This window comes from Cynocephalus volans, chromosome 11 (assembly GCF_027409185.1).
Source record: "Cynocephalus volans isolate mCynVol1 chromosome 11, mCynVol1.pri, whole genome shotgun sequence".
Classification (NCBI taxonomy): domain Eukaryota; kingdom Metazoa; phylum Chordata; class Mammalia; order Dermoptera; family Cynocephalidae; genus Cynocephalus; species Cynocephalus volans.
Window position 1 is genome coordinate 85,704,961 of NC_084470.1, and position 16,601 is coordinate 85,721,561.

Genomic DNA, 16,601 nt, shown 5'->3' on the forward strand with positions numbered 1-16,601 from the left:
ATTGTTGAGGTCAGTTACAATTGGAACTCACCGAAGAATTAAACAACAAAAATGCCTTTTATAGTAATTAGTGTTCTCCATACAATGCTGAAGTGACCTTTCTGCCATTTTCCGAGGACACTTCATGCATTTAGACTTTCTTCCAGGATCATATTAAAGAGAGACATATAATAGCAGCCAACTCGTTCTGAAACCAGAGGCTCCCTTGACATCTAGTGGGACCCTCCTCCTCCCTCCAAAAAGTAATTTTGAAAACAAAATGGGGCATGTTGGCTAATCAGTGCCAGTAGCTAGTATATCACTTCTCCAGCTTTGGACAGATCTGGAGATCATACTTTAAAGAAAGGAATCATGAAATGCCTGGAGCTGAAGAAGTTTGATTTCCTTGGAGCACAATAGCAAATCATCTAAACTCACTGTCATTTAGGGTTCTTCTCTGAAATTGAAAGCATGGGCTTGTGCATTCATTCACAAAACATTTACCTAATACTTTAGAACAATTAAAACTTCCAAAGAACATTTTTTACTACAACTACCTGTTTCATTCATCCCATTGGCATTCTGGGATGAATAAGAATTTGCGAACATATTGCTCTTTGATCAATATTTCATATTCACTCTGTTGTGGATATAATAATTTTTAAGCTAATATTGTTTTTTTTCAAGCACATATTTATATTTGTAGAATCAGTCAACTAGTCAATGTGTATTTAATGTGTATTTGCTACCATATTAAATTACTGTCTCACTAAAATTATGGAAAAGTATTCAACCTTACAAGTAAGAATTTGAGTTGCTAGTAGGAGGCATTGGGATAGGACTGAGTTGAGACTCAGGAATTATTCTGTCTCTAACTAGGGCTAAGAGTTTGGATTAGTTACTTGTTTCCTCTGTGCCAGTTTCTCAGTTAATGCAAAACTATCAAATGTATTGGAAACCACAAAGTACTGTGCAAGTGTGTGCATTATGATGCATTAGAATGATTATTATCTGTAAGATGAAAGAAAAGATCTAAATAATTTCCAAGGTGGCTTCCAGCATTATTATATCAAGATTATAGACTCCCTGGGTCTGTAATTTGAGCTTTAGCTCAGTACATGATACATGGTGCTTGGCACACGCTTAGCAAATTCTAAATGCTTATTCCCTTGACTTAAAGAGATTGGAACACTCTTCATCAATTATCTGTATCTTCTAGTTCTCTAGAAATAAATTTTTATTGACTGATGGTAGGAAGACTGGTAAAATGTTTTAGGGGATTGAAATTACTTCCTATTTATATTTAACAGGCTTTAAAAAGGATCAATGGGCAACAGTCTGAATTTCTAACTTGACCATTTCTTTCATGAATACAGTAGAGTTCCAGTGCCAAAAGACATATGTGTAATGATGGTTCCTTTTGCTTTCAGAGCTGAGCTATGCCTGGATCTTCAATGAATACCCTTCCTATCAGGATAATCGCCGCTTCGTTTCCCAAGAGACTGGTAATCTGTATATTGCCAAAGTAGAAAAATCAGATGTTGGGAATTATACCTGTGTGGTTACCAATACTGTGACAAACCACAAGGTCCTGGGGCCACCCACACCACTAATATTGAGAAATGACGGTGAGTTTTCCAAGTGATTTTGTTAATTCTGGTTTTTGTCGTCATAGGCTAAAAGTGGAAAGTTGTTATGTTATAGCACAGAAATCTTGATCGTCTCAATTAAATTTAAGAAAAGTTTAATGCTTTCCACATTTAGTAAATCTACATCTTCTCCACTTGCATAAGAAATAAACCCATGAATCCGTTTTGGAAAACTAATTAAAAATCTAATTGCTAATCTCAACAGGAATAGAATGTGGATTTAGGTGAATATAAGTAACAAAAGAATCTATTTCTTGTTTCTCTCCCACTTAAATTGTATATACAGGCAGAATGAAGTGAAAGGTTGAACAATTAGCTCATTAATCAATTCAATGTAATTTAGTATTCAGTGCCCAAACAGAAGTTTTAAATTGTCCAAATAACCTCTGGATATATAACACTGAAAGCACAGTTTCCACTATGAAATGAAATAACAAGGCTCATTTGAGACAGAAGTTTTAATCCCCCACACTATTGTGAGAATATTTCAAGAAAATGTATGAATTTCATCTTAATTATCTAAACAACTTAACAATGTATGGTAAATCATCATGTGCTTTTTAAAGACAGTCTTATATGCCAATCTCTAGAAGTACCCCACCTTTTTCCACTGTGGGTTTTTATGTATGCTGTTCCCTCTTCCTAAAATGCTCTTCCTTCCCGTAGTCCCAGCTGATAAGTGATACTAATCCTTCCAGTTTCTTCAAAGATATCACTTTTTCTAGGAAGCCATCTTATCCTGTTCCCCGCCCCCTCCCCCAACAAACTTGCTGCATCAGGTGCGTTCTCTACAAACTCCAATCAAGTGCATTGATATACCCCCAAGAACTCTTTATTCTGTTTCAAAATTACCAATATGGTTCACTCTCTCTCTTACTATAAACTTACCTTTTTTAAAGCACATGTAATACCTTATTCACTGCTATCTCTCCAGCACCATATAGTACCTGGTACATTAAAAGATTCTCAAGAAATAGCTGTTAAATGAATGAAAAGAAAGACATAACTAAGCTCTTCAGTAAGGGCTGATATAATATTTAATCAATCCTAGTTGACATGGTTAGGTTTCTATTATTTTTAAATCCCTTTCCATTCCATATGAACAGGAATGTCTAGACCCATCAGAGAGGTAGGGAATCTGTCAGGCAAAAAATTATTAACAAACATTTATTAGACACAAATAAGTGTTAGTCACTATGCTCAGTACTTTATACGAATTATCTCATTCAAATCTCAAGCAATTATATGAAGAATATCCTCTTTTACAGATGAGAGAATTGGGGTTCAGTCACGTCAAATAATGACTCTCAAATCCACAGTTAGTTTTAAAATGATGGTTCGAGAATTCGCACCCAGCTCCCATGTCTTGTTGACTCCTGAGCCTGATACCTTAAAACTTCTCTGTGATCCTTTTCATTATACTGTACCACCTCTTACCTGAATTTATACAAGCAAAACTTGGCACATTGAAGATTGAAACTCAGATTTCTATCCCCCAAGTCTGTTACTTTTTTCCTCTGAATTGCCAATGAACTTTGTTTCCAAGTGGGACTCTGAACCTGAGCCTTCCAGAATAGAGTATTTACAGACAAACCAGCTCTGCAGATTTTAATCACTCATTCATTTACATATCCATTTAACATAGATTTACTTAGCACTTACTGTCTGATAGCCACTACTGTGGGTGCTGATGAATGAGAGCATTAAGGCCCCTGTCTCGTGGCACTAACATCCTTTAGAGGGATACGGACACAAAGAAACACACAAACATAAACAAAAACAAAAATGGAATTATTTTAGATGGTAAAAAGTAAACCAGTATGATAAAATAGAGGCTCTGTGGGGTTGGTGTCTACTTTAGATAGGGTAGTCATAGAAAGCCTTTCTATGAAGAGGAAATAAGAGCTAAGACCTAAATGATCAGAAGTCAGTCCTCTGCAGATCAGAGGGAGCAGCATTCCGGAGTGAGTTAACATCACATGCAAAGGCCCTGAGGCCTGAAGAAAAACACTTGGTATGTTCAGGGAAGAAAGAATGTGAGCATGGTTGGAGTAGAGTGAACAGGGTAGAAGGTGGTTTGAATTGAGGTTAGAAGGGAGTCAGAAGCCAGATCATGGAGGCCATAGAGAGAAAATTGGATTTTATTTCGAGTGCAATGAGAAGCTGTTAAAGGTTTGTATGTGAGAAAGTGATTTATGTTTTTAAAAAGATTGCTTAGCTGTTATGTGGAAAATGGACTTTCAGAAAGCAAGAGTGGAAACAAAGTCCAATCTGAATACTATTGCAGTAATTCAGTCGGGAAATGATGGTGGCTTGAACTAGGGAGTGACAGCAGAGAAGGACAGAAATGGATGGATTCAGGATACAGTTTACAGGTGAAGCTGCGGGACTTGCTGTGCATTGGATGTGGGAGGTGGTGGAAGTGAAAGTGAAGGATGACACATAGGTTTCTGGCATAGCCATTTACTGAAATGATTTTATTGAACAGTTTTGCAGGGGGAAAAAAAAGCAAGAATATTATTTTAGACGGTATTTGGAATGTCAAAAACATCACTTCTCCCTTGGCAACAGGAAGAATTATTTACTTTGTGCTTTTTTGTCCATCTCTCTATCATAATATTCATCTGATATATTTACTTCTCAGCTTTCCTTCCCCTGCCCTACCGCATTATGATCAAGCATCATCAAATCATAGTTTTCATCCGGCTTTGTACATACTAGGCTCCAGTACAGTAATTACCATATGGCAACTGTTAAATTAATATGTTAGAGTAAGCTGCCTTATATTAAATGAAACTAAAAAATCTTATCAGTGTAAAGAGAAAAGTAAGCAAGGTACCAGTCCTGTCAAAAAATGATTAGTGCTATCTCTTCAAACATGAAGATGAAGAAACTTTCAAAAGATAAGCTCCAGTGGCATTTTGTAAGAAATCATTTAAAAATACAGCCCCTCTGGCTTCTACCTAAAATGCACTTATGCCAAAATGTCCATTCAGTGGTGTTATCCATTCTGGTGAGTCTAGTCACAGATGAAATGAAATACTGATTTTGATGCACTAAGACATAGCTGAGGAAAGACATCACACAGAACTGCTGCTTCAGAGAGAAGGAACAAAAATTTGGGAACACAAGGACTCTAGGATCATCACGTACACCTCAAGTTGACAACAACTCTGCCTTTTGCTTGGCTTTTAGATTTATCTCAACTTGCCTCGTATGTCTTCATAGAGATGACAAATGTTTTGTATTAGAATATTTTTTCACAAAATTAGCAGACTAAGGATCTCATTCTTCAGCCATTAATGCTCATTTATTCTTATCTTTCATGAAAGTTGCATGGTGAAAATTCATAATGTCTTTCCTGTTTAGACTGCAGTACGTAAAATGGATACCTAAATTAAGCACAAAATAGGTTATTTAATTAGCTCTTGTCTGGATATGAGAGAAAGAAGAAATATAAATCAAGAATAGATTGCAAAATAAAAATGATATTCTTGTTAAAGTATATTCTGTGAGAATAAAATTAATGAAATTTATTGCTCTACAATACCTGGTACTTAGTGACTGTATATTAGACTGATAGCACAAGGTGAGTATAGAACTTGCACAATCATTATGATCGTTGAAGTGTACTCAAAATTTCACATCATCGTTCTGCCTTGGAAACATGAATAAGCAAGGTGATAGAGTTTGAAGCTCGAAGTGAACCAGTTGCCACGCTGGGCATTTCCCTTGCTAAAAGCAGAGGCAGCTTAAAGAACTAGATTTCTCCAATACTCGGGTTATTTCATTGGAGTTCCAGCTAGGTAGTTCTGGACTGTGATTCATTGTTTCCATCCCAAAAGGTCACAGTGAGTCATACAAAGTGAACGGTGAATACTGGCTGGGGTCCTGATAAGAATCAGGTGCAATGTGTCCCAGGTCTATCCCACTGACCATATTTACTCCTCGTCCTCAGCACATTGCAGTTCTGCAAGACCTTGGTAGTCCCTGTTTCCTTTTCTTCAGCTCTTCTCATGGATCACTCCATCCTCCAGCCTGGATCCTCACATGTGGTCCTGGGTGGTATGGAGGTAAGCCGAGGACTCTGGAGCTAGGCTGTCTGGGTAGAATTCAACCCACACATTATGAATTTTCACCATGCAGCTCTCATGAAAATGAGAATAAATGACCATTAATGGCTTGAAAAATGAGATCCTTAGTCTGCTAATTTTTATTAGCTATGTGACTTTGGACATGTCAGTTTAAGCTCATTGTGCTTTTTCTCATCAGTAAAAGGAGGATGACAGTATCTACCTCGAAGAGTTATTTTGAGGGTTAAATTACATATAAAGTGTTTTAAACAGTGACAAAATAGGAGTACGACATCAATAATTCAGCTCAACAAATTATATTTTTAAAAAATTACAGTAGAGAATAGATAATATTGTCCTTTTTAAAAATATATATATATGTGGATAATGACAGAGAAAGACGGAGTGATATTCTCCAAATTATTAGCACTGTTAAACTTTAAAGTTTAACTTTTAAACTTTTTAAAGTTTAATTTTTATTGGTAAAATTTTGAGTTCTTATTTTTTTTCATTTTGCGTCTCTGTATTTTCTCATTTTCTGCAAAGAATATAGATTTTTCAAATTTTTAGACCAATGCTTGGTTTAAGGGGTTATACTCAGATAATTGGACCTAGAAGGCATTTACCAAATCACCCAATTTTATATCTTTATTTTTAGGGAAAGAAGGGAACTAAGGACCAGAGAAGGAAGATAAGATAGCATCAGGACACAGTCTTGGTCCCCAGTCATCATGCTATTTAACTGTGTTTCAGAAAAGGCTATTTAGGCCTCTAAATTTACATACTTTATTTTTTCCCTTTATAATTTTTGAAAATTTTATATTGGGAATTATTCCAAATAACCATTAAGTTATTTTGCCGTATTTACCTGTAGGAATTATAAAACTGAGAGTTGTTAGACAAATGTAAGAGAATTTTATATCAGAATTTATAGTTATTTATCTAGATATTTTTAAATCTGCTTTGAAAAGATAATATAACTTGTTATGTGGACAAGTGCACCTATTGGTTAGATATCATGAAAGGAAAAGATTATAATTGGGAAGAATACGTCATAGTTGTATTACTATAGGTACAAAAGTAGTCCATTGATGAATATTAGCCCAATTGCTGATTATTAATAATGATGAGCTTGTTATATTATATGCTTTCTACACAGATCTCATAGAATTTTCCCTAAATTTTCATAAATAAAGGTAACAGCCCACCCATATAGGGTAACTACTAGAGAAATAATAGACTTAGAAGATAGTCATAATGGCTGTTTCTTCTGTCTTTAGCCACTACTCATGACTCCCTCTAAAATGGCTAAAAGTGCAAAGAATTAACAGAGATAGGACAGTCTTGGTAAAATGAGATAATGTCAATGAGGATGTTTATGTACATTACATACACAGGTACATCATTGAGCATGAAAAATTGCTGCTTAGTCTTTGCCTTTATTCTGTGTTTTCCTTGATACTGGCTGGAAATTGGTTTACCAGTTCTTTGTTTTGCTTATTAGAACCAAGACGAATGTTGAGCAGTTTACAGCCTGTATCTGTCTGATGGGCCAATGCTTTACATACTGGCTATTAATTTTTGAATATTATCACTAATTAGAACTCTACATAGAAGAGATACTGGGAAATGGGACAATGAATTTATCCTATTCCAGAGTTTCAAATTCTCTCTCTCTCTCTCTCTGCTATCTCTCTCTTTTTCCCTTTCCTCCACCTCCATATTTATATACCTTGTTAAGCATATATTTGTTCAGTGTTCAATATATCACTAGATATATTGTCTTTGGAGGTTAAAATCTAAACTTCACTTCTCTGAATGTTCATTATAATTCAATATAAAAGTAAAATATATAAAATTTATATTTATGTTCTTGAATATAACTGAAATTACCGACCATGTTTTCCTAAGTCCTCCCCCATTTTCACGAGCCAAATTTTATGTAGCCGTAAAAACACTGAACAAGGTTAGCATCAAAGTATTTAATCCTCTCATCTTCAATCAAGTATAACCTTGTGGGACAGAACAACTGATGACCTTAGAATCCTGCAGCGTCAGAGCAATCCGTGGTGGGACAGAAATAGATGTGTTGAACATGTGCAGTACTAAAGTCAAGAGGGAAAGTAAGGGATTGTGGGGTGCAGTCCCAGATCTTCCACCACTTCACAGGAGACAAATCATACCATTTCTTTGGTCCTTAGTTTTCTTAGCTATAAAAATGAGTAAATGTTGCTTTGTGTTGCTTTGCTTCCCACGGATTTGTTACCCCACTTCCCCTAGGTGACAGAGATGCAAAGGATTACTCAAAGCCCATCTCTTCTGAGCAGTGAGAAGCCCCAAAGAGGTTAACTTCCCAGGTACCCTCCAGTGAGAGGCAGCCCTTCCTTGGGAAATTAACGCTGAATTGAGGTTCTCTTCCTGCATTTATTTTCCAGACCAGGGAGTTACAGGAAGAGAACAAAGGTAGGTTATACTTTAACAATATAGGCTGGTAACTTTCAGTGAAGCAAGCCAGATGACATTCCAGTAAGGCAATTAAGTGGTCTTATCAACACAAGCTTGATCTTAGCAAACATTCCTTTTTATAGCAATTTCTCAGTATCTTTACCTAACAATCAGTAACTAGTCTGTCTTTGAGCCAGCAACCTGCTGTGCCACAATTCTTTATCTTACACCAGAGACTTATAGCCTGAGGAAAACTTCCTGTCCTTGCAATGTCAATATTTGAAACTGCAAGGCTTTGGAAAACCAGGCCCTGTGAAGTACATATGTTTTATAGTATATTCCACAAGTAAATTATATCTGCGGTTTCTTCTTTTTGTCCTCTAGGATTCCAGTCAGAACATCTGTAGCTTACTTTACTCCAATCTCCATATTTGCACAGATCAGATAACATCAAACACTACTCAAAAGACAGATGCTGTTCATTGGATCAGATTTCTTCCCAATGCCGATACCAATCCCAGCAGAAAATTAAGTGTATTCACTCTTTGCAAGCCTCTACCTCTGTGAGCACTAAACGTCCTAGTGACTCAGAAGACTATATTCCCTCCAAAGTTCCAAACTTAAGACCAAAGAAAAGCTGTAAAGTGGAAAGGAGAAAACTAGAATAATCTACAATATTCTGGAATCGTATTGATATAGCGTCATGTATCCTTCATTATGATCCTTCCAGCTGTTCACAATAAACTTCCCTAATATTGCCCCAAAATACTTTAGATCCCCAAGGGAGCATTAGCAACCACTATCTATCTTCATGAACAGATCAGCTTTATTCATAGGCTATTTAATTAACCTAGTGGTCAGATCAAAAACTCAGTCATTAAGACGATCTCTTTTAGATTGTTGTCTTGATCTACAGCATTTTGTTAATGACTTTGCATTTAGACAGGCAACAGGCAGAGATAAGCCCTCCACTTAGACATAATTTCATATTATTTAAGATCTAGAGTTTATACCAAAACACATTGCTTTATTTTACTTTCACTTCTAATTGCAACTTTTGCATGGCTTTGTCGCAGCAATTATGTCTTGTTTTTAATTCTCTAACAACATCACAGTTGAGGATCTGTGGGCGTAAAACATGTTTTATGAGGAGAACATCTAAATGACTAAAGGATGTGAGATATTTTTCTAAACTGCCATTGCTAATCTGATTTAATAGAATCTTAATGGCTCCAGATATTTTGAAGGTTTGACAAGCTTAGAAACTTGGCAGTCAGCTTTAGACCTCTAGCATAGCCAGTTCCATTTCAGATCCATGAGGGCCAAAGGTCTTGGATGGGCATTTGGCTAGTCAGTTAGGAAGCATCTGTTATGTGCCCATAGTGTGTGGTATGCTATGAAATAAAAGGATGTGATTTCAGCCCCCAGGAGCCTACAGTCTTAGAGAACTCTGTATTAGTCCATTTCTGTTGCTTATAACAGAATACCTGAAACTGGGTAATTTATAAAGAAATAGAATTTATTTCTTACAGTTTCAGAGTCTGGGAATTCCAGAGTCAAAGGAATACATCTGGTGAGGTCCTTTCACTTGGTGGTGACTCTTCACAGAAATGAAGGGTGTCATATGGCAAATGGTCTGTGCAAGAGAGAGCTCACCTGCTCACTTGCTCTCCTTCTAAAGCCAACAGAACTACATCCATTACCACCCATTAAACCATCAACTTATTACTCCATTAATGGATCAGTCTATTCCCTCACAATCTAATCACCTCTTAAAAGTCCCACCTTTCAATCACCAGAATAAGATTTCCTGCCCTCAACCCCAACGGTGGAGATTAATACTTGAACCTATGGGTGACAAAATTGAATCCATAGCAAACTCACAATTAGCAATGGGTCTAAAGTTTCATTCTTTATTGGAAATACTGAATTGAGTTCCAAATAATACCTTTACAGACAGAAGGATTTGAAATAAAAGAAGGAAGTAGAGATGGCTAGCCTAGAATAGAGTTGACTTGGGACCTTCTTTTGATCATATATTTAACAAAGAAATATCCAACAAGCACCTGTTGTATCCCTGGCACTAAGGATGCAAAAGTCTTTCCATGCCCTCATGGTTTTTAGTCTGGCTGAGAAACCTAATTGCAGTCTGAGGCAGGAGTGGGACCATATTGAGGGAAGAGTGGAGAATTAAAGCAGTTCATGTAAGTTTCGATTGTGATAAGAACTACCAAGGTGCAGTGAAGGGTACAGTGAAATTATGTATATAATCACAGCTTGGAGATGAGGAAACCAGACCTGGTCCCAGGAACCAGCCCAAACTTTCATGAAGAATTGGACAACCTAAGAGAGAGAGACAAATTCCAGAATTTGTTTAAAGAATCCCCTGCTTTAAACAAATACTGTAGGCACTGTATTTGTTTAAAGCAGGGATCGGTAAACACTCTTCTACATGCCAAATCCTGTCATGGCCTGTTTCTGTAAATAAAATTGAAAACATTTCTCCATAGAAGTGTTAGGTATTCTTAGCTAATTCTTAGGTTCTCTATAATTTTTGTTGCTATTATAAATGGTATCTTATTTTTAATCACATTCTCTAATTAGTTATTGCTGGTATACGAAAATGCTGTTATTCTTGTAAGAGATTCAGTATTTGGCAGGCTTGCTGAAATCTCTTCTTAGTTCAAATAGCTTGTCTGTTAATTCTGTTGAATCTCTCAAACTTTGCTATCTTCTTCATTTCCTCTAAGCCAGAGATCAGCCAACTAGGGCTTATGGGCTCACCACCTGTTTTTGTAAATAAAATTTTATTGGTGCACGGCCATGCTCATTTATTTACATTTTGTCTATGGCCGCTTTCTAGCTACAGTGACTGAGTTGAGTAGTAACAGAGACTGTATAGCCCACAAAGCTTAAATAAAATCCTTGCTACATGGTCTTTTACAGAAAAACTTTGCTGACTCCTGGCAATATGATAACATCTTTAAGTGTCTGAAGATTGTCAGTGAAAAGATTTGTTCTTCATTGCTCCAAAGACTTGAACTAGGACCAACATGTATAGAGGTAGAGAGGATGTTTTATATAAGGGACATGTGCCACACATTTTGGTGTCTGAGAGAGTCCTGGAACCAGTTCCTTGTGGATACTGAGGGATGACTGTACGAAGAACTTTTTAGTAGGATGAATATAGGAGTACTTCCTCAAAGGAAGGCAAAAGTTGGCTTAAAAGATGACCTGATAATTAACTGCCCGAACTGGGAACTATTAGCAAATTACTTCAGGAATTCAGGCACACCAGGACTGTCGAAGGCAAGCAGGGATACATGGTCACTCTTCCTTTATATGAGAGAGTCTTCTGGAAAAAGTTCTCTCTGCATTTTAATTATTGAAAAGGAGATGCAGGTTTGATTGAAGTCAAATCATTGAGTTTATTTCATTTATCACAGGTTTCTAAGGATACTTAAAACCCCAAATATGAGGTGATATACAACCTCGAGGTACTTACTTCTCCTCTCCAGCAGTGGGAGGTTCTTCTTTGGACAGTTGTTGCCTCAGACCCAGTGGGAATTCATGTACTTGGTGGGTAGTGGTAGAGGAGATTCCTTGGATAGTCCACTAGACTTCATAGGTCTTCCTCAATCCAGGGAAAAATGTGCCTTTTTAAAAAGGGCAAAATGGTAAACTCAGTCAAGGGAATTTGTATGACTGATTATATATTTCCAAATATTTTTAGATTCATGGAATACACATCATATGACTTGTTTCTCAAGAAAGTCAGTGTGGGAACTTTTTATTCAACAATTTTTGCAATATTTTTTTTCAGTACAAAATCCCACTCTGTGGAGGTTGGTAAATGTCCCTTCTGTAGTTTAATTTAGCAAGCACAGATTCCAGCTAAGGCAGGTGTTGGCAAAATCTTATGGCACGCAGCTCTGCAGACTGGCCTCCTTCTGCCAACACAGAGCTCTGCAAATTGTACTTAAACAAGCGCAGTGTGTGGCTGATTTCTCTTTCATATTCTGCAAATTGCCAACTATTTTGTCAAATTTCTTTTCTTACAGACATCAGCATCAACCTTAAGAATTGCCCAGGTTTTGAAATGGGGACAGCTATTGCCACAAGGTCATCTTCAGAGTCCTGGCTCTGATGGGCCTTGTTCCTGGTGGGACTTTATTACTGGTACTCTCCCAATGACTATCTCATATGACATATTTATTCATGTCAAGTGGAACTTCTTGGTTTTGCTCATAGTTAGGAAAGTGATTCTCACAATGTATTCTCCAGACAAGCAGCATCAACATCACTTGAAAACTTCTTAGAAATGCAAATTCCCAGGCTCCATCTCAACTTACTAAATCAGAAACTCAAGTCCTCCAGATGATTTAAAGTTTTAGAACAACTGCTTTAGAAAAAACATCTAGAATTTCTAGCTATGTCTTCCTATGAAATCAACTCTTTCAGTTGTTCAATAAATAATCATTGCCTGCATAGGCCACCTTCCTATGCAATGCACTGAAAAAGAGTAGCCTATAAATGTCATGAAGATAAGAATCAGGTCTGTGTTATCCGCAATGTGCCCCCATTGCTAGGCACACTGCATAGCTTTTGGTCGGTGTTAAATGAGTATTTATTGAGTTAATTCATTAAAACATAAATAGAGCTAAGCCCCTGCCTTCTGAGGACTTTGATGTATGGAATTTCAAGTGCTGTGAATTTCATTATTGTTATATTGGCTCTCTTACTCCAAAAACTAAAAATCATTGACAGTGCATTTTAATGAATTAAGACTTTTTTTTTACTTTATATATAAAAGTATAGGTATGGATGTCTTTATTTAGAATTGAAAGCAAGCATTGTATCTATAGGCAAATATGTGTCTAATGCAGCAGGAAAGGAGTATTGCTGAGATTATATATCCTGGCTGAACCAGACTATGTTATATGTACTCCTTACTTCTACTTTACTTTGGTTGTGTAGACATGGCTAGGCCTTTACAGCTTCCCAACCTTTTAAATAGTTTAAGATAGAAAAAGGGTTCTGGAGCAATTCTGCCAATGGCCTCACTCTTTCAGCCTAATCATTCTGTAAATCACCAGAGCAGCTGTAGAACAATTAAGTTCAAAAGTGTACAGGTGGTCAGAGGAATGACTTAAAAAATGTATTCCTGTTTTAAGGGGCCTTTTATTTCTTAAAAAACAAAAAAGGCAACAGCTTTTAAATTTAATGCAGAAAGTTAATGCCAAAGTAGTTAAAATGAAAAAAATAGTGAAATAAAAATATAGCCTGTGCCAGATGTAACCAAATTAAATGGAATAGTTCACAGGTGTTCCAAAAAAGTTCATAATACAGCTGAAGAAAATTGCTTTTCTCACTTTTATGACTTTAATATTAGGACAATCTTTATGTAGAATGAGAACTCTTTAAATAGCAGTGAAAACCATGCAATTCCATCTCTGATTCCTATCTTTATCTAGTGTAACTACTGCCATATATACAGATGAATCTGTATTATTACTGATGACTGTTACTTGTGTTTCTATAGCCGTAAACATGGGTCACTGTGTATCAACCCAGGAATCACTCCATGTGACCAGGTAAAAAACTGATACAGTTCATTTTGGTAAATGATTATCTTAAGTGAGTGAACTTATACTATAAGCCACAATGATGCTTAATAGTGACTTTCATGCCTGGAAAGAAGTACGTGCTTGACTTAATGGTTATTATGTGTCACAATATAAAGGCCTACATTCCTACATCTTTTCCTCCCTTCCTCAAATCCCTGCTCATCACTATTTTTTTTCATATTGCTGGTATTGAACTAAGATTTGTAAGGGATACATAAAAAAGTCAGAAGGATTTCAATTCTTCAAGGAGGCAAGAAATATACCAGGAGAGAAGCCATGTATATAAATAGCTATAAAGATGATAAAAAGGAGTAAAGCTATTCAAGAGGTGTCCCAAAGTTTATATGTGAAATATGTCATGTTATTAGTTACTTACTGAACATCTATTAAAGTGAAGACACTGTGATAGAAACTACCAATACAACTAACACCCACATTACTTGATATTACATGTTTTATCATGTAGGTAAACACATGAACAAACAAGAGAATTATAAATAGTGATAAGTAACATGAAGAAACAGGTGTTAATAGAGAGTAATAGTAGAGATCTATTTTAGATAGAGTAATCACAAAATACTATTCTGAGGTTTCATCATTTAAGCTGAGACGTGAAGCAAGAGAGTCATCCATGTAAAAGTCATGGGACACACAAGATAAATGAAACGATATCCACACAAAGACTAGCATGTAAATGTGCACAGAAGCATTGCTGGTAATAGCTAAAAGTAAAAAGAGCCCAAATGCCCATCAACTATTATTATGAATTGAATGTGTCCCCCAAAAAGATATGTTGAAAGTCTTAACCCCCAGTACCTCAGAATGTGACCTTACATGGAAGTACGACTATTATAGATGTAATTAGTTAAGACGAAGTCATACTAGAGTAAGATGGATACTTAATCCAATATGACTGGTATCCTCCAAAGAAGACAATGGGAAAACACACAGAGAGAATATCATGTGACAACAGATATCCTCCAAAGAAGACAATAGGAAATCACATAGAGAGAATATCATGTGACAACAGAGGCAGAGATTGGAGGGACATGTCTGCAAACCAAGGAACACCAAGGATTGACAGCTACCACCAGAAACTAGGAAGAGCCCAGGAAGAATTCTGCCTGGAGTCTCAGAGGGAACAAAGCCATGTCAACCCCTTCATTTATGACTCTAGCCTCTAGAACTGTGAGAGAATAAGTTTCTTTTGCTTTAAGTTTGTGGTACTTTGTTATGGCATCTCTAGCAAACTATTATAGCCAATGAATAGATAAATAAAAGTTGGAGTGGTATATCCATACAGTGTAATACTGTTCTGCAATAAAAAGGAAGAAATTACTGGCACATGCTACAACATGAATGAATCTTGAAAATATGCCAAGTGAAAGAAGCCAGACATATAAGACCACATACTGTATGATTACATTTATGTGAAATGTCGAGAAAAGGCAAAAGTATACAGACAGAAAGCAGATTAGAGGTTGCTTGGGGCTAGGACTGGGATTTGGGATTAATTGAAAATGGGCAAGAGTGTTCTTATTTGAGTGATGGAAATGTTCTAAAACTGGATTATGATGATGGCTTCACAACTCGACAAGTCTGCTAAAAATCATTGGATTGTACACTTAAAAATTGGTGAATTATTTTGTATGTAAATTATACCTCAAAAAACTTGTTTAAAAAAATGTCTTGGGAAATGGTGAGAATTGGGGCAGAAGAAGTTTTGGTACTTTCTGTTCATTTAAAGACCACCGTGGGATAGAGAGTAGGGTTTGCAGAGAGAGGAAGGCAGTAAGCAGGTGAAGGATCCTGGAAAGCAGCCTTTCAGTCTGGGCCTTAATAGGTAGGATTTTAGTATGAGGAGATAACAATTGAGGTATCAGGGACATTGAGTCTCTGCATTGTCAGTGATAGTTCCTCAGAGCAAGGTTGTATGAGTTATATTTGCTTCTTGTTATAATTTTCATAGCTTGATTAAAGAAACACAATATTTATGAGATGTTTATAGAAAGATGGAGGCTGGGGAAAAATCAGATCACTTCTAAGACATCCTTTCCCCTTGTATTTTAACCTTGTTGTCTCCCTCCAACACATGATACTCTGCAATGCAGACTGTCTTGATTTCCTGGGAGAACAAAAGACCTCTTTCTCTCAAGGCAATTCTTGTTTTTAATTAACACTGCTTTCAGAGTATACAGTCACATACACAGCACTAAAAGGTGTTAACTTGCTCACTGTGCTCAGCGTCATACTACTGATATTTATGGGATGATGATTCAACTGCAGGGGCTGTTTGTTAGCAGGTCAGCAGCTGTGTGTGAATGCCGTTGTTAGTATGCAGCGTGTATTTACCAGCTCTATGCAAAAGCTCAGAGGAAGGCAAACCCACACTCAGATGCAAGAGAACTTGGAGAGCAGAGATTAGCCAACAAAAGAGGAATGATTTTGTATGTGAACATGTCACACTTGGATTTAGTGTATTTTAATCTAGTTTTGTATTCAATAACTACTGTTATTCATCGCAGTGCTGAGAGGCCATAGCAAATGATTAAGAAGAGGAGTTGTCAGGGCCTGAGTTTCAGCCTTGAACAATAACTAGTTTGTTGTGGGAATAAAGACAAACTATTTAACCCCCTTGAGATTAAAGCCTTACTTGTAAAAGGAAGAGATAAATTAGAACTGTGATTTTAACATTTTGAGGGATAAGCGTCACTTCCAGAATAGGTTTCTAGGAGTGGATCCTCTGTTTAGAAGAGCTTGCATGCATCTATGTGCCAAGATTAATAAACTAAATAATCTCAAAGGTCCCTTCCAAATCCAATACTCCC

General features: G+C 36.6%; 1 protein-coding gene across 1 annotated transcript in view; it reads left to right on the forward strand.

Annotated features, from left to right (window-relative positions):
• LOC134390134 (contactin-4) overlaps positions 1-16,601 on the forward strand; it is a 353,707-nt gene that overhangs the window by 165,935 nt on the left and 171,171 nt on the right. The window contains exon 5 of the mRNA XM_063113414.1: positions 1,410-1,607. Coding sequence (XP_062969484.1) covers positions 1,410-1,607 — 198 coding nt within the window. The remainder of the gene's footprint in view (positions 1-1,409; positions 1,608-16,601) is intronic.